The 19389-nt window shown below is 42.3% G+C and overlaps 1 protein-coding gene across 1 annotated transcript in view; it reads left to right on the top strand.

Annotated features, from left to right (window-relative positions):
- The window catches only part of MAP3K19 (mitogen-activated protein kinase kinase kinase 19), a gene marked incomplete at both ends in the record, with an annotated part of 49592 nt that overhangs the window by 28132 nt on the left and 2071 nt on the right, over nt 1-19389 (top strand). The window contains 14 exon segments of the mRNA XM_082841081.1: nt 1521-1534; nt 1538-1622; nt 8045-8088; nt 9770-10059; nt 10061-10261; nt 10263-10696; nt 10699-11381; nt 11595-11645; nt 11649-11769; nt 11772-11840; nt 11843-11946; nt 11948-12385; nt 15188-15337; nt 16071-16768. Of these exon segments, the coding sequence (XP_082697207.1) occupies nt 1521-1534; nt 1538-1622; nt 8045-8088; nt 9770-10059; nt 10061-10261; nt 10263-10696; nt 10699-11381; nt 11595-11645; nt 11649-11769; nt 11772-11840; nt 11843-11946; nt 11948-12385; nt 15188-15337; nt 16071-16768 (3382 nt within the window).

Raw genomic sequence — 19389 nt, 5'->3', positions numbered from 1 at the left:
AAATAACCTGGGTTTATTAGTCCTCAATGATTGTAAAAGTACAGTCATTCTTAAGAACGTGTTCACATGAATACACTGCCCAGTTTTCTAATTTCCACAGCAAAATACTAACTGTACCTAGCCTTTACTAGAACACCATTTTCACTGACAGTTTAGTTATTAGGAAAGTATGCTGTATGTTTTTCTTACTCCAACTTGTCAGCTAAGTGTTTGCCCTCAAGGATGACTATAAAACTGGTATGAAAGACACCCATCTCCCTGTGCTATGTGGCTGCTTCCCACTAGCTAGCTATTTTACATTTGGTAGTGTATATATGTCCATGTCACTCTCTCACTTTGTCCCAGCTTACCCTTCCCCCTCCCCGTGTCCTCAAGTCCATTCTCTAGTAGGTCTGCATCTTTATTCCCATCTTGCCCCTAGGTTCTTCATGACCAGTTTTTAATTTTTGTTGTGTTTTGTTTTGTTTTTTAGATTCCATACATATGTGTTAGCATACAGTATTTATTTTTCTCTTTCTGATTTACTTTACTCTGTATGACAGACTCTAGGTCCATCCACCTCACTACAAATAACTCAATTTCTTTTCTTTTTATGGCTGAGTAATATTCCATTGTATATATGTGCCACATCTTCTTTATCCATTCATCTGTTGATGGACACTTAGATTGCTTCCATATCCTGACTATTGTAAATAGAGCTGCAATGAACATTGTCGTACATGACTCTTTTTGAATTATGGTTTTCTCAGGGTATATGCCCAGTAATGGGATTGCTCGGTCCTATGGTAGTTCTATTTGTAGTTTTGTAAGGAACCTCCATACTGTTCTCCATAGTGGCTGTAACAATTTACATTCCCACTAACAGTGCAAGAGTGTTCCCTTTTCTCCACACCCTCTCCAGCATTTATTGTTTCTAGATTTTTTGTTGATGGACATTCTGACTGGTGTGAGATGATATCTCATTGTAGTTTTGATTTGCCTTTCTCTAATGATTAGTGATGTTGTGCATTCTTTCATGTGTTTGTCGGCAATCTGTATATCGTCTTTGGAGAAATGTCTATTTAGGTCTTCTGCCCATTTTTGGATTGGGTTGTTTGTTTTTTCAATATTGAGCTGCATGAGCTGCTTGTAAATTTTGGAGATTAATCTTTTGTCAGTTGCTTCATTTGCAAATATTTTCTCCCATTCTGAGGATTGTCTTTTGGTCTTGTTTATGGTTTCCTTTGCTGTGCAAAAGCTTTGAAGTTTCATTAGGTCCCATTTGTTTATTCTTGTTTTTATTTCCATTTCTCTAGAAGGTGGGTCAAAAAGGATCTTGCTGTGATTTATGTCACAGAGTGTTCTGCCTATGTTTTCCTCTAAGAGTTTGATAGTGTCTGGCCTTACATTTAGCTCTTTAATCCATTTTGAGTTTATTTTTGTGTATGATGTTAGGGAGTGTTCTAATTTCATTCTTTTACATGTAGCTGTCCAGTTTTCCCAGCACCACTTGCTGAAGAGGCTGTCTTTTCTCCATTGTATATTCTTGCCTCCTTAACCTTGCTTAGAACCAAACATCTCCAAGTCTGTAGCCAGAGAAGATGTTCCTCACTTTCTGAAGGGGCAGCCGAGAAAATCTGAAGGTGAGTTCATTTAATTACACAGTTATTCCTTTATTCTTTGGTCCATAAATATTTCTTTACTGATCTTTTTCTTCAGCGTTTGAAAATCTTTACAGGGAACTCATATTTGGTTTATTTTTATCTATGGGAGTTTGGGGGGCCTACACTGAGGATGCTTTCCTCCAAGATTTGAGTTAGCTGTTCCATCTAGCCCAAGACTTATTTACCAGATAGCACACTGGTGCCAGTGTTTCCCCTTAGGACGTTGCTCTCATTGATGTCTGCTTACCACTGTCCGAAACCAAGTGGCCTAAACCACCAGGGACAAACCTGTAGTCCAAAATTTTGCATTTATTGGCTTATTGCAATGAGAGATATCACACAGCAGAGGAAATGTGAAGCATTTCACCAAAAAAAGGGAAAAAAATAGAATTATTATTATAGGATTTGGGTGCAAGGGTAGAGCTCAAATGAAATTTAAATGATGCAGTGGTGTTTTAAAAAAATTTTTTAATTTTAAATTTATTGTGGTACAATGTACATCACATTAAATTTACTATTTTAACCATTTTTAAGTGTACGGTTTAGTGGAATTAAATACATTTACATTGTTGCACAACCATTGCCACTATGCATCCCCAGAACTTTTTCATCTTGCAAAACTGAAGATCTATACCCATTCAACTTTAACTCTCCTTTCTTCTTTCCCCCCGTACCCCTGGTAGCCACTGTTCTACTTTGTGTCTCTATGAATTTGACTATTCTATGTCCCTCATATAAGTGAAATCATACAACATTTGTCCTTTTCTGTCTGGCTGATTTCATTTAACATGATGGTGAAGCCGAGTTTCGATAGGCTGTGTATAAAAGTGTTAACATCAGGTCTGGACTGTGACGTAGACCCAGGGTCTTGTTCCTTGAAATCCAGAAATCTCACTCCCAGTTGTCTACAGCCTCTCTTCGGCCTCCTCTCTTGCCACTCTTCCTCAGCAGGTGCTAAACATAAGCATAACCAAACGCCTTCTGTTCCCAGAACAAATATGTGAATATTTGCACATGTTGTTTTTCTCTGCCGGAACATTAAGCCATCCTTCAGCTCTCCCCTTAGAAACCCCCTCCTATGGGAAGTCTTCCTGAATGTCTCCAAGACTGGGGGAGTCACCAGGCCTTTGGACTCCCATAGGATCCTGACCTTGTCTGCAACATAACACCCATCATGCTGAATTGTCACTGTCTTTTTTTGTGCTGGTCTTCATCAGATGACAAAGGCAAAAACCATCGCACCTCTGCACACCTTGCTCCAGATCTGACACATAACTATTTTAAAATGTATATTGAATTAATAACAATGGCAGTCACCATTTATTGAGTGCCTATTACCGCAAGGCACAAATATTCACTGATATAGGTGATATTAGCATGCTTGTTTTAGAAATGAGGAAAGTGAGCCTCAGAAGGTTAAGTGCATGCCCAGGTCACATTAACTAAGGGGTTACAGAGGCTGGGTTCAAACCTGGACCCCCTGTCTTTGAAGCCAACGTGCTTAAGCACTATGTCATGTGTGTTCAGAGCTCACATTGCCCATTTGAGCCCCACTTTAGTTATGAGGGAAAAAAAGGAGAAACATTTAGTCTTGTGGTGGAGGTGAATTTAGAGAAAAGGGAGAGCAGTTGGTTCAGGTACAAACTGGAGGAAGGATGGATGGAGAGATTGAATTGGACATCATGGAAATATCCTCTTCTCCTGGCCAAACCACAGAAAGTCTTGAAGACGTAATAAAAGTAGCACATTCAAACAAGAACAAACTGGGTTAGGTCGGTATTCTGTGATGGGATGTGCTCCATTGGTGTTACGATCTTGTCTGAAGAAGTCAGCTGGGTTTACCAGGCTGGTGTTTGTTCCCTTTTTAAAAATATTTTTGTTTAAATGCAATCTTAAATTTTAGACAATCAATATATATGTCGACTAAGAAAAATTCAGAAAAGACAGGTGAGCAAAAATAAAAGGAAATAAGAAGTACAAATACTGTTTCAAGACCGTTTCTTCTAGAATGTAATTCCACTTTTCTAAATAACATGTTTATAACTACATTGCTTGATTGCTTAATTTAGGCATTATCTATTAGGGTTTAACAATTTTATATTACTCTGTACACACACAGGCAACCTTCGAAATCTTTGTGCTTTAAAAAAATTAATATTCAATATCTCCCTTATTATGACTAGGTAAAATACCATTCACAGCTGAGCCCCAGGGTGTGCTATGATCACATTGCTTTTCTTTTGAGACATTCTATTTATCCCAGCTTTAACACTCGCCTCATTTCACCATTTGCTTACTTTCTGTATATCTGTCACTAATTCATCCCCATCCTGTCTGATGGACCTGTGAAACGCACCTCAATACAGCAACTGCACACCAGGTAATCCATTGGTTTCTTTTGTTTTCTAAGATGTTGCTCCTGGAATGCTCTGCCCTCCTGTTTCACTCTGTTTTACTTGGTCTTTGGACCTCCTGACCAGCTGTCTCTTTGGGAGTTCCTCACCATTATCCTGGAAATGCCCTTGGCTACCCTCTGTGTTGAACCCCTGTGTACTGGGTACACGGTTTCCTCTCTCTTGATTAATGCATTCACTTTAGGAAGGTAAATTTTCCTGTAGCTTCCTGAAGAAGGTACATGAATGATATTAACGGTAGTTTATCATTGTCTCTATTTCCTCTGAGCTCTCTTCTTTCTTTCTGTTTTGTTCTGTGTATTTTCATTGTTAGAGGCTATTCCCATATATCAGTTGATCCTTGGTGATTATTTGTAAAGAGGGGGAGACTAAAAAGTGCCAGAGGCTCAAGAGGGCTTGTGGAGTGGACAGAGACCTGGTGGTTGGGTGACGGATTCCCCTAGTGTCAGGATGCGTAGGTAGGCTTTTCTCTCAGCTAGTTTGCCCGAGGGAAGGAGAATCCAAGCTCCTGCCTGTAGGTTATAAGGCTGGAGCTTCACATGTCAATGTGGAGGCTTTCATTTATCCTCACATTTTCAGTCCAGCACCCTGTTTCTGCTCTCAGCTGTACCTAGCTCCTTCGCATCTTTGTTTCAAGCTCTTCAGAGAATATACTTCCAGCCAGGAATGGAGAAGAGCGACCCCTGACAAGTGGGGCAGGACACAGGACAGGGAATCTGGAACCAACTCCTTGTACAGAGTTTGAAGCAACTCCTTGTTTCAGACTCACCTGCAACCCCACCTTCAGAGGTACCTGGTATCTTTAATTCCTGCTCCTTTCTGGGGTTATTATTTCTTGTTGAGTTCTACCCTCTGCAGGCAGTGAGCAGAACAGAGAAAGCTGACTACTAAACTGGTTATTATTCATCCAGACAGTTTTTAAAAAAAATAAATTTATTTATTTATGGTTGTGTTGGGTCTTCGTTGCTGCGTGTGGGCTGTCTCTAGTTGTGGTGAGCAGGGGCTGCTCTTCATTGTGGTGCACGGGCTTCTCCTTGCGGTGGCTTCTCTTGTTGCGGAGCATGGGCTCTAGGCGCACGGGCTTCAGTAGTTGTGGCACGCGGGCTCAGTAGCTGTGGCTTGTGGGCTTTAGAGTACAGGTTCAGTAGTTGCGGTGCATGGGCTTAGTTGCTCCGCGGCATGTGGGATCTTCCCGGACCAGGGCTCGAACCAGTGTCCCCTGCATCGGCAGGCGGATTCTCAACCACTACGCCACCAAGGAAGTTCATCCATACAGTTTTCACCTTCCAAAATTTTGTTGATGTCGTGCATGTGTGGTTTTACCCTCTAGGTTTTTGCTGTTCTTTTTCTTTACCTTTTATTTTTTATTTTTATTTTTTTTTTTGTTTGGCTGCATGGCTTGCGGGATCTTAGTTCCCAGACCAGGGATTGAAGCCGGGCCCTGGCAGTGAAAGCACTGAGTCCTAACCACTGGACTGTCAGGGAATTCCCTTCTTTACCTTTTTAAAAAATTAGTCTACCATCATTTTAGTGAGGTTTGTGGAGAGAGTGGAGAAAAGCTTGTACATTCAATCTTTTAACTGGAATTCTATACACATTTAAAAAGGCTTTCAATATATATTACCACATTACCTACTGGAAAGATCTTACCTCTACATTCTCACCAGAAATGCTTAAGAGTGCCTTTATATCTCACGTCATTCCTTATCAATACTGGAGATTACTCATCTAAATATTTATAATACCTGATTTTTTAAACTCAAGGTGTTATACATAAGCACCCAACTATAAATCATATTCAGTTATATTTCTAGTATTAACTTGTAATATCTTTTCAACAGAAAATCTCAACCTCTAGCATACAACCTCAATGAGAGCAAGAATTTTGTCTTTGTTGTTCACAGTTATATTGCCATCTTCTGGGACAGTGTTGGCTACTCAGTAGGCACTCAGTGAATATTGGTTAAATAAATGGATAAAGAATTGGGGTGGGGCTTCCCTGGTGGCGCAGTGGTTGAGAGTCCGCCTGCCGATGCAGGGGACACGGGTTCGTGCCCCGGTCCGGGAGGATCCCACATGCCACGGAGTGGCTGGGCCCATGAGCCATGGCCGCTGAGCCTGCGCGTCCGGAGCCTGTGCTCCACAATGGGAGAGGCCACAACAGTGAGAGGCCCGCCTACCGCAAAGAAAAAAAAAAAAAAGAATTGGGATGGTGCTCTGGCCAGCTGTGGCTAAGGGGAATGCCCGCATCCCCCTCCTATTGGAATCCTCTTCTTAGGTGACCATTTTTCACCTGAGAATGGCTTCTACCTGTGGTACATCTCAGAGAGGTCTTGTTAAGTGAAATTTCAAAATGGCAGCCTGTGGCCAAAAAGGACGTACAGGCATATTTTGTTCGGCCTTCAAAGTATTTTAAAAAGGGATGGGAAGGAGATTTCACATAAAGTCTCCAGCTCTCTGGCTTCTCTTGGCAATTGGAAGATCCAGCAGTGCTGGACTACCCATCTGGAACGGACAACACCAACTAGAACTGGGGAATGGATATCCCTGTAGTTGGGGCACATAATTTCAGTTCACCACTGTCCCTACTTACCCCACTTCATTCATTTATGTGCCTGCTTTGACCCTGAACACATTGGAGCTTTTGGCTTCAGCTTTAACCCATGATGGTGAGTGGGGTTTTAGGGATCATTCTGATGTTTTGGTAAGAAGAAAACAGCGCCTGGGTTTTACCCTACCTAGTAAATCTCATCTCGCCCTTCCCCGCACTCCTTCAGAATTTATGATCTATCCCATGTTTGAGTTCAAACAACAGATGGGAGACAATTATACATAAATACTCTCACATTTCTGCAAAGTCTGGGTTTTCTGAGCAAAAAGCACTAGGAGACTAGGCTGAAAGATGACTGAATGGCAAACATGCCTTGGAAGTTAGAGATAAGCTATTGCTCCAGAGAGACTGAAGCTGGCTTTGCCAAGATCTGTTTACTTACTTAATAGGGTAAAAAACAAACAGACAAAACCCAGAGACACATTTCCCCCTTCTCCTGGAGACACTTGCTTACATTTCATAGTGAAGGTCTCTCTTTCTCAGAAGGGGAAGATGGGTTGAACTGCCAAAACTCTATACATAAGCTCTGAGTCTCATAATTTCAGGGTCTCCTCCTACGGTGCAGCCTCACTACCGGTGCAGGTAAGCACCTGGTTCTCATTTGTGTCAACCTGTGGGATATTGGGCTGCAGGGAACTGGCACTAGGATGCCCTGTGGGTGATAAGTGCTCTGCTTTCTGATCCAGAGGTCATGTGCTTCCAAAAGGAATATAAATAAAAATAAATAAATATCACTATATATACGCAAATGTTATAAATATAAAACAGAGATATATACATATATATAACATAGATATATATAAAAAAAACATTGTATATAAAACAACAACCCTCTTCAGTGGCAGTAGTTTTGTGTAATCATTCTGTACCCACTGCCATGTGGATTACACCTGGAAAAATTCTTCATTTTGACAACATTTCCTCAAACCTCAGCACCAAGATCACTCCATCGCCATCGCCTGGCTTAAGGCCGACTGTGTTCACTCTACTACTAAGAATATCTGATGATAATAATAATAATTTGGGGGACTTCCCTGGTGGCGCAGTGGTTAAGAATCGCCTGCCAATGCAGCAGACACGGGTTCGAGCCCTGGTCCTGGAAGATCCCACATGCTGCAGAGCAACTAAGCCTGTGCACCACAACTACTGAGCCCATGTGTCACAACTACTGAAGCCTGCGCTCCTAGAGCCCATGCTCCGCAGCAAGAGAAGCCACTGCAATGAGAAGCCTGACCACTGCAACAAAGAGTAGCCCCTGCTCACCACAACTAGAGAAAGGAAGAAAGCAAGGAAGACCCAACGCAGCCAGAAATAAATAAATAAATTTATCTTTTTTTAAAAAAACTTATAAAAAATAATAATTTTTCTTGTTACAGTGTTTTCCTCTTCTAGTATGAAGTATAGTAGCCGGAGAATTGAGGTAAGAGTAGTGTGAGCATTTTTGACTTAAGGATTAACCAAAGCATCTTGTTAGAGACAAATCCTATCAAAGAACTCAGAGCCCAGGGCTTCCCTGGCGGCACAGTGGTTTAGAGTCTGCCTGCCGATGCAGGGGACACGGGTTCGTGCCCCGGTCCGGGAAGATGCCACATGCCACGGAGCGGCTGGGCCCGTGAGCCATGGCCGCTGAGCCTGCGCGTCCGGAGCCTGCGCTCTGCAACGGGAGAGGCCACATCAGTGAGAGGCCCACATACCGCAAAAAAAAAAAAAAAAAAAAAAAAAACTCAGAGCCCAAATCCTCAGCATATATCTTGGAAAAACCACAACTCACATACAGTTTATAGAGGAGCTAATTTCTGGGAAAATTATATCTTGACACGTATATTTCTTTTCTGGGGTGTTTCCTGTTGTCCACATAATGAAGTGAGTAGCTCTTTTGGCCATATTTAATTTTTCTTCTTTTAACGTATTGAGAAATGAGGTAATTCTTTTTCCATCGGTAGAAAGATTTTCCTAGTTGTCTCATTTGTAAGTAAAGCGTTTGGAAAGAGCCTTGCAATTCTCTCAACTGACTCTTCTGTATTCTATGAGCCTTTGAGAAAATGCATAGGTACTGCTTAGTGTTGAAAAAAGGACTTCATTGGCCTCAAAAGGAAATAAAGGAAATAACGGCTGTTACTGCAGAGGTGTTTAAGCACTGGGAGAATCTGTATTTTGAGAGATGGAAGAAAGTCATCTAGGTAATGAAACTAGGGGATTATACTGCATCTCACCTGTTTCTAATGCCTGTTTCTAGTGTCAGTTTCCTTTTCCTGTCTTCTTACACACAGGTGGCAACAGAATGAAAATTAAACATAAAGCTCTCAATTACCACTCGTGATCTATGCCTATAAATATTCTGATATAATAAGTTATCAAATCTCTATACCTGGAGGGTGGGGTGGTGGAGGGGGAAGGCCACAGTGAAAACTGTAAAGTTAGAGCTTATAGCTTAACCAACCAAAAAGCTGAATATTATATATTGGGTTACACTGACCTCTAGAGGTTGATAATAATATAAACTTGCTTAATTTGAAAATAGTTGGAGGGCCAAGGAGAATTAAAACCCATTTAGGGAGTTAACTCTCAAGTGTATAGTGAGGCACATTTATAAGCCACTCTCAACAAAACAATTCAGCCAAATAATGAGGAACAGTTGTGTTCTGAATACAAATTCTGGGTTGGTTTGCAACCTAACGATCACTATTACAGTAAATGTAACAGCAATTTTAAGCTGTTCTAAGGGGGAATTTAAAAAATCTTAGATCAATTCTATGGAAAGTAAATAGAAAAGAGAATGAAATAAAACAGAAAGTAAACAGAAAAGAGAAAAGAAATTTTAAAAAACTTAAAAGTTCTATTGTTTACAATGTAGGGCCTTTATTTTAAACATATAACCATGAATCTTTACATATGTTAACATTGGTTTTTAAAAGTATTGTCTTACCTTGGTTCTTAAAAAACACCAGGCATAAGATTTTAGTTTTTAAAACTGTGATCTCCAGGATAACTTTGTACTTTAAAGGACTTCCTAAAGAGAATCTTGAAATTTCTTCAGATTACTTTATTAATATGATATGCGTATGTGTTTCTGCATTCATTCTTTTTCTCTTTCCTTTTAGTTCCCTCAGCCACCATTGTCACCCTTACCTGTGAGATCCTGTCTTCTTACTATACCCCCAAATCATAAGGATCAGAAAGAGAGAGAAAGAAATATTCCAAGCTTCATATCTTTCATACCTAAGCTCTCAGAGCCTGTTAGTCGATCTGATGAGTTTAGACCATCAAACAAGCAGAAGGAAGCACCGTTCAAGGTGTTAGAGGATCAGACTCTCAGGTCATTTGATAGCTCTATCTGGTCCAGAAACATGTGCTCTTTCTGGAAGGCTCACCATCACAGACAACACCTGGAGACAGGAGAGTAGGAAATCCAAGGAAACAGAGTGGTGTGTCAACAATGAAATCTCTCACTTTGAAAAAGAACAGTCTTTGGTGTCCTTTGAGAATTTCAAGGAAGGCAATTTTCCTACAGATAGGGAAGTGGATATTGACTGCCATGGTGCTGAAGTGAGAAGAGCAGAAGAGAACATTCAATCTCTTTCATCAGGAAAGACACTATGAACAAGATTCAGAAGCTGGGTATATCAAACCAGTCAAGTTCCAAGAAGCCCTGCATTCAGAAATAACTCTAAGCCAGGATGAAGGGACTAGAAAGGATAAAGCCGATTCAAAAACTGCTTCAGCACATAAAGGGGAAGTAATTGAGCCAAATCATATTTCAGAAGAGTATACTGTTCTTAAAAGTTTGTCCAATATAGTTCCTCATGACCCCATTGAAAAGCTCCCAGAAGATCACAGAAGCATGGAGACAAACATAAAAATATCAGTAGCAGAGGCAACCAAACCAGAAACGAATGGGATGGTGCCTCTTATCCACATCACTTTCCCTGGAGATGAAACTCCCAAGGAACCAACAATAACTAAACCAAGCCTCCAAAAAAGAAAGGGCATCCTTCATAACAACAGTAGCTTCAACATACTTGCAGACCAAGAAACGACAGGCATAAAATGAAAACCCATAGAAATAAGTTGGATTCAAAGACCAAGGCCAGTAACAGGACACCTCAGAATTTCATGGTTTCCCTTGAAAGTTCCATGAAGCCTACCATGCACAAAACCAGCATAAAAACTCAAGTTTTTCCTGCTCTGGGGCTTGTGGACCCCAGACCTCGGCAATCACCCAAGTTTCAAAAGAGAATGCCACAGATAGAAAAGAAGCAATCCACTTACCGGGCTTTGAAACCTAAAAAGCAATCATTCCCTTGCATCTGTAAAAATCCAGGAATAAAAAAGTCTTCTGCTCCTCTCTCTGCTCAACCAACAGAGCCAAGACTAAATTACTTAGATCTGAAGTACAGTGACATGTTCAAAGAAATCAGTTCAACTGCAAATGGACGTGGAATCTACGAAACGTTCAGGACTCCTATTTATCGTCAGATGCGAGAGGCTGAACAGCATGAAAACAAATATTTCCGAGAGATGTGCTCAGCTCCATCGGGCAGATGTATCACCAATAAATGTCGATCTTCACACAGCGAGAGGACCAGCAAGAGCCGAACCAGACTCTCTCAGAAAAGACCACATATTAAACCCCCAAAGTCTTGTCTTGGCATTAAACAAAAGCACAAAAGTTTAATTTCTAAAGAAAAGCGTTGGGGCTTTCCTGGTGGCGCAGTGGTTGAGAGTCCGCCTGCAGATGCAGGGGACGCGGGTTCGTGCCCCAGTCCGGGAGGATCCCACATGCCGCGGGGCGGCTGGGCCCGTGAGCCATGGCCGCTGAGCCTGCGCGTCCGGAGCCTGTGCTCCGCAACGGGAGGGGCCCCGGGAGTGAGAGGCCCGCGTACCCCCCCAAAAAAAAAAAAGAAAAGAAAAGAAAAGTGTTGCTAGCCTGTAAGTAGCAATGACACTGAAAACGGTGATGGTATTTCAGAACCAGAATAGCAGATAAAGTCTTCAGGAAATGATTTTCTATCTTCCAAAGATGAAGCTCTGCCCATGAACATGGTTCAGACTCATGAGCAGTCCACCGAACAGAATGAATTCCTGTCCATTGTGGAGGAAGTCTTGACGAAGGAGACATTTCTAGCAATCAGATACTTGCCACGAGTCTCAGAGATCTGCATGAACTCGAAGAGCAAATCACCAAACCCCATTTGTCCTTTCAGAAAACAGCTGGGCACTGCCCAGTGAGAAGAGTTCCAGCAAGCATGTACTGCAAGAAAAGCAGACTGTAGTATCTCCTGGTGAAACTAATTGCCAATCAAATTTTAACTAACGATGTAGAGTTTGATAGTGTTTCAGATAAGTCTAAAACACTTATGAGTTTCTCTTTCCAAGAGAAACAAGAAAGTGCATCTTCTCAAGCATATCAACATTGGGCACATTCTTTGGATCATGATAGTTTGGCTAATAAGTCAATTCCATGTCAAACATTTGGAAAAACTTTAAATGATGCAGATTCAATTGCCCAAGAAATTCTAGACCCTGTAAAGAATGAAGAATCTCCAGATGAACTGTTAGGTTGTCTAGCTGCAGAACTACTAGCTCTTGATGAGAAAGATGACAACTCTTGCCAAATAATGGCAGAAGAAACAGATCCTGAAAGCCGAAATCTTGCCCTCAGTAAGAGAGGAAATACCATGCAAGAATTAGGCGGAGAGACAATTGTCAAAATACAGGTGGGTATAATTACAATCAGAGATTCATTGGGGCGGGAAGGGATCTCAGAGACAATCTGTTTCAAACCCCTTATTTTCAAATGAGGAATCAGTAACCCTAAACAATTAAATAGTTTCATCAAGATCTCATTGTTTGGTTGCAAGTTTGGAATCCAGATCCCCTGACTCTCGTGCTAAGACGTTTTCATTATGTTGCCTTACTTCTAGAATTTAGCTAGCCTGACACTGCAATGGAATCACTTTGGTTACATTAATATAGCAAAGCTACTTATTGAAATAGGTAGATATTATATTCAGTGATGATGTTTTCAATCAACAAGTAACAGCAGGGAGGTAATTATGGGTAAAGCATTACTCTAAGTGGTGTGTGAGATAGAAAGAAATTAACACAGCCCCCGAAGTAGCTCACCATCTAGTTCCAAAAGACCATATGAAAACATGAAAAGCTCATTTCTCAAAGATTCCCTGCACCTGAGCATTTGTTCCCAAATGGTTTACTTTAACCCAAAAATATTATTGATGCCTCCTGTGTTTTTGGTATTGGGATAAGAACTGAAGACATGATCAGGTACAAGACTTAGCCATTGCTCTCAGGGAAGCATAAACAACAATCCTGAACACATTTTTTAAAAATTTCTTTGGCACTGGAGTGGGGCGGTGAGAAGAATATCAGCAGGTAGTAAGGTTATGTTTGTTTTAGTTCTCACTGAAGTATATGAGCCTCCTGTTCTACTAAATTTTTTTTTTTTTTTTCAGTACGCGGGCCTCTCACTGTTGCGGCGCACAGGCTCCGGACGCGCAGGCTCAGCGGCCATGGCTCACGGGCCCAGCTGCTCCGCGGCATGTGGGATCTTCCCAGACCGGGGCACGAACCCGTGTCCCCTGTATCGGCAGGCGGACTCTCAACCACTGCCCCACCAGGGAAGCCCCTGTTCTACTAAATTTTAAAGACAAACAGTAGGTTTAGCTGAAACATTATTTACTGTACACTAACTCAGGTTATATCACACTCTTTCAGGATCAGGAATCATTATTTTAAATAACTGATCAGAAGAATACACAAGGTAAATAATTATACCATAGCTAAGTTTACTGAGAACTTACCACATATGAGCGAGACACATCATACTGTCTCCTTTCTATACTTCATAACAGCTCCATGAGATCAATACTAAAGGTAATAACAAGTCCCCATTTTGCAGATGAGGAAACTGCGGTTTAGAAAGGCACGCAGGTAGTGAGTGGTGGGGACAGCCCCACACTCTTAATTACTACACAGTGGGAATATTCCTGGTTGTAAAAGGCCAGCTTCACCCTCATGGTGAGCCTGGTCTTGGCTGGGATGTGGGCAGGGATTCACAGAGGCTGCCAGGCTTGGCTGGGAGTTGGGGGTACGTGTGTGCATGCCTGTGTGTCTGAGATGGGTCCACCAGCCTGCCATTTCACATTCAAGAAAAGCTAACAAGCTAGTAAATACAATCAGCGCATAACCCTACCCTGCAATCACAGAGTCAAAAGCTGACCTTTTGTGATCTTTTCATCTCTAAGCAATCCTTAAATTTCAGTTTGGATAGAAACATGAGAGTCTGCGGGGGGAGGAACCCAAATGGCCCTCAGGAGGCACCCGTGCTCATTCCTGAGGAAGGAAATCCTGTGCAATGTCTTATTCTTTTTTTTTTAAAATAAATTTTATTTGGCTGTGTTGGGTCTTCGTTGCTGCACGTGGGCTTTCTCTAGTTGCGGCGAGCGGGGCCCACTCTTCTTCGTGGTGCGCAGGCCTCTCACTGTCACGGCGTCTCTTGTTGCAGAGCACAGGTTCTAGATGCGCAGGCTCAGTAGTTGTGGCTCACGGGCCCAGTTGCTCCGTGGCATGTGGGATCTTCCCAGACCAGGGCTCGAACCCGTGTCCCCTGCATTGGCAGGCAGATTCTCAACCACTGTGCCACCAGGGAAGCCCTGTCTTATTCTTAAGGACCGTCACCGTGCCTCTACATCACCATCATCATTTATTTTTAAGAACTCATAGAGGAGATCAAGACAAAGTAGTTTTGGTCCTAATCAAACAATTGGTAAACATGGTCTAAGCTCTACAGAAATATATTTGTTTCCTGACTTCCAGGGGAAGGCCTTTCGAAGTCTACTGTGGATGCACATCTCTTGAGGGTCATGCTGAAATGTAGACACTGATTGGGTATGTCTGAGGCCTGAGATTCTGAAAGTCTAACAGCTGGTCTGTAGGTTCTCCTTTGAGTAGCAAGGGTCTAGAGGACCATGGATGTTGAGTCTACTGCAGCTGGTCTTGACCATTAGACTTGCTTGCATGGCTGTGCATGGGTGAATGTATGTGCGTGTATGTGTAAGAGAGACAGTATCTATCTGTATGTATATTTGTGTGTAAATGTGTATGGAAGTGTAGGCATATGTGCTTACCTATGTGTATATTTGAGTGTATGCGTACGTTGTGGAAATAGAACAAAGGTTGTTTATTCAGACCTCACTATAGCAAAGGAGTCAACCACCATCACTTGTGTTTGGCCGAGACGCAAAAGCAGGCAAGGAGTAGGAAAGCTTTTTAGTGGGAAAAAGGCTTCAGGTGTGCCCTGATTGGAGGCTCTTGTCCTGGGGAAGCTGTAGGTCGGCTAACTAGAAGGGGCCTCCCACGGGATTGGTTAGGGGTGCATATTTGGCCGCCTCTGCTTGGTCCTAAGTTAGAAGAAAGGAAGACCTTACTCTCCACCCTTTCTCTCCGTCCCAAGGACTCAGAATGTAATGATGACTTTTCTTTGTGTCTCATTCTTCCAGAGATACAGTAATGGCTTTGGGGTATGTGACAAAGAGGAGAGATTTTTCAACTCACATGAAAAGAAGACATTTTCTGAAAACAGTTTAAAGTATGGAGAACCTATCCTGTGGACCAAGGGTGAGACCCTTGGGAAGGGAGCCTACGGCACAGTAAGTGAAACACGAAACATGTTGAAATAAAAAGTCTCCACTCCTGCTCGACTCCTCCCTCTTCCCTAATCTTCCTGAGTGCCCTCCCCACCCCGTATACTCTTTTACTTAGAACTCTTTCAGTTGGAAGTAATAGGAAACCCAGCCTAAAGTGGTTTGAGGAAAAGGATGTCCACAGCTTTATGTAACTGAAGGATTTGAAGTAGGACTGGCTCTGGGCACAGCTGGTTTCAGGGGTCAAACAATGTCCTTGGGGATCTGGCCTCTCTGTGTCTCCTTCTGGCTCTGGTTCTCAGGCTCCACGGGGTAGTACAATGGCCATTGTATTTCAAGCCTCTAATTCTCTGAGGTCCAAGTCCTGTGGGAAAGAAGTCTCTTTGTTCAACGGTTCAAGTTATGTTACCAGAAGTTGGAAGAATCATTGCTGAGTGGCAAAAACAAAAGATGTTCCTTACATTTTGTGAATTGCATAAAAGATCATCTAAATTCCCAGCACTTTAGATAGTATTTACACAGATTGGTAAAGAGAAGACTGAACCCAAGCCATTATGATACACATTCACTATGCTACTTATTTATCCCCATCTTGGCTCCTGTGAAACATTCAATTTGCTTAAGTACTTTGCATTTAGGTAGGGATGTATCAGCTTAGAGAAAGACAAGTGTTTGGGAGGCATTTTGTGAACAAGTGTCATCATTCACATTTAATAATAAGGCATTGGTTTGCTTCTAGGTATATTATCGTCTTACTTGCCAAGGACAGCTAATAGCTGTAGAACAGGTGGCTTTGGATACCTCTGATAAGTTAACTACTGAAAAAGAATATAGGAAACTGCAGGAAGAAGTAGATTTGCTCAAAGCACTGAAACATGTCAACACTGTGGCCTATTTGGGGACATGCTTCGAGGAGAACGTTGTAAGCATTTTCATGGAGTTTGTTCCTGGTGGCTCAATCTCTAGTATTATAAACCATTTGGGGCCATTGCCTGAGATAGTGTTCTGTAAATATACAAAACAAATTCTGCAAGGTGTTGCTTATCTCCATGAGAACTGTGTGGTGCATCGAGATATCAAAGGAAATAATGTTATGCTTACGCCAACTGGACAAATAAAGCTGATTGACTTTGGCTGTGTCAAGTGTTTGGCCTGGGCTGGCTTAAATGGTACCCACAGTGACATGCTGAAGTCCATGCATGGGACTCCGTATTGGATGGCTCCGGAAGTCATCAATGACTCTGGCTATGGATGGAAGTCAGACGTCTGGAGCATTGGCTGCACTGTGTTTGAGATGGCCACAGGGAAGCCCCCACTAGCTTCCATGGACAGGATGGCAGCCATGTTTTACATTGGCGCACACCGAGGGCTGATGCTTCCTTTACCAGAACACTTCTCAGAAAACGCAGCAGACTTCGTGCGTGTGTGCTTCACTGGGTAAGAAAGTGAAAGCAGGAGGAGGATAAATCCCCAGAGATTCCAAGCAGCTGACGTTTCCCCTGCAATTTATGGCCCATTATAAGCTCTGCTTGGGTTATGAAATCAAGCAGGGAGTGATTTTGTGCTGAAAAGAATCATGATTGGCCATATTGGGTGATTGTGTTCCTTGTTGTACCAGGGTATGGGGGTAATGCTTCAAGTGGGAAGTGCCTCAATGAAATGTCTTATCAGGTCCAGACAATACTTCCTCAAGTCAATGGGTGTGCAAAAATTGCTAAGGATCTACTTATTTACCAATGAGACATCTTCCCAGGGACTAGCCATGGTGAAATGACATCACCTATGCTTTAGCCTCCCTTCCCTCTCGGGGAACCAGTGTTCTCATTCCTTCCTAAAACCAGCTCTCAGGAGAGTATCTGAGAAATTCATTCGTATCAAGGGAATGATAGGAACTGATTGATTGATGGTTGACAGAGTTAATGTATTGTTTCCCCAGAAACACTTGCATTTAAAGCGAGAGGAAGCATTTTGAGCCGAAGGAACAAATCTCTAATTGGAGTGTTTCAAGCATCCAATGGGTAGTGTTTGGGGAAGCAGAAAAGCCCCAGAAGGTTGCCTGTTTTCTCCTGTCCTGAGGCTTCCTGGTACTTATGGAATAAAGTTCTGTGTAAAATGTTAGAACTGTAGGGAGCTTAGAGATTACTCATTTGTGTGGTTTTCAAACTTTTCTTATCCAGGCACTCTCTGCTCATATGAAATCTTAATTCAAAGAATAAAAGATAAAGGCAGAGAGATGGCTCTGGTTAAAGTGTGTATATGTATATGCGTGTACGTGTACGGTGGAGGAGAGCTAAAGAGTAGGGTAGGGGTGCTCAAGCCTACGTACCTGGCCTCTACGATGATGTAGAACAGCCTAAAATCCACCCACCTAGTGAGGCTCAAAATTCAGTTGCATGTGCAGAATGAGGAAGGCCTGAAACAAACAAAATTTCTTGCCTTTCAAGGAAGTATGCTTTCTTATTGCTAGATGAAAAATTCTAGTGCCCCAGCTTTCAGCAAACATATATGGCAACCTCCAGCTCCCTGAATGGGTTAATTTTATCTTTCTCAGTTAACCTCCAGAACCCACAGGCCTCCCTGTCTGCCGATGAGTGTGTCTCTTTTAGACTGTCTCCCTCTCCCAGCATGTCCTGGTTGATTTCAGGGGATCACATAGGCCAGGGCAGCAACGCATACTCCAGGGTTGCAGTCCTGGGCACCCCTACATGCAGAGATGCCGTAAGCGTTCCAGCATGGATTTTGCAGACAGAGCTCCAGGCACAGAGCTGCCCCCCCAGCCCCCCCACCAAAAAAATAAACGCCTCACAAAAGGGACATAAAGGTGTTAGGAATATCATATAGACCAGTACTAGTCTTGGAGATTGGTCTTAGCTCTTAAACATACTGCAGTTGCTTTGTTCTGAATTGAACAATTATCTATTATTGATCCACAGAAAGTGCTTGCTATCTCATTTTCTTTCTAGTTCTCATTACACACACACACACACACACACACACACACACACACACACACACGGCTTTAAAGAGAAAGGGTGGAATATTTTTTTCTGGCTCTCCTTTTGAACCATTGCTTCATAAACTAAGCAATACACAACTCACACCAGTAGTAATCAGTTAACAGCATTGTTGTGAAGGGTAAGGGAAATGGTGTATGTAAATTGCTTAGCACAGCTTGGGGTATGTAATTAGGGCTCAACAGTTAATAACCCTTTGGGAGAATACTAATACATCTTACCTAATGAGTGTCATATTGCAAGCCTGCAATTCTATGCCAGAGACCTTAAGGACTCTAGAATCGTGCCTGTTGTCTATGACAATAACTTCTTGGAGGTGTGGATAGTCATAAATAAAGGGGTAAGGCACTCTTAAAGATTCAGAAGTAGAGATGATCAGGTAAAAATCAGGAACAAGGACTGAACAGAAATCAATCTGGGGAAGCAGTAAGAAGCATGGCTGGGGGTACTCCTATGGGCAGGTCTCAGAAGTTTTGGGAAGTCAGGCCAAGGAGTTTAACTTTGTTGAGATAGGCAGTGAAGACCAGAGGACTGCAAAGGATTTGGGGTAGAGAATGCCATGAAGAAAAATGTCTTTGGCGAGGCAGGTCAGACAGCAGATTCAGTAGAGGGACCTCGAATGGAGGCCATTCTGGAATCCAGAATTTGGGTTTTGATGGTGATGGAAGCAGTGAGAGTGTAAAGAAGATTCCAAAATATCAGTATTTCAGGGACTTCCCTGGTGGTCCAGTGGGTAAGACTCCATGCTCCCAACGCAGGGGGCCCGGGTTTGATCCCTCATCAGGTAACTAGATCCCACATGCATGCCGCAACTAAGAGTCCACATGCTGCAACTAAGACCTGGCACAGGCTAAATAAATAAACATTAAAAAAATATATATCAGTATTTCAGAGGAAGGTGAATCAGGACTTGGTGATAGAGGATGATAGGATCTCATGGTTTTGAACGTGGATAATGGAAGAAGTAATAGAAAGTTGTGAAAGAGGAACAGCGGAGGAAGTTGAAGGAAACATTTGAAGCTGTGGAATTGTTGCTCAGGAAAG

This window comes from Leucopleurus acutus (genome assembly GCF_964270905.1).
Source record: "Leucopleurus acutus genome assembly, chromosome: 6".
Classification (NCBI taxonomy): Eukaryota; Metazoa; Chordata; class Mammalia; order Artiodactyla; family Delphinidae; genus Leucopleurus; species Leucopleurus acutus.
The sequence above is the reverse complement of the archived record's forward strand: the minus strand, read 5'-3'. Positions and strand labels throughout refer to the sequence as shown.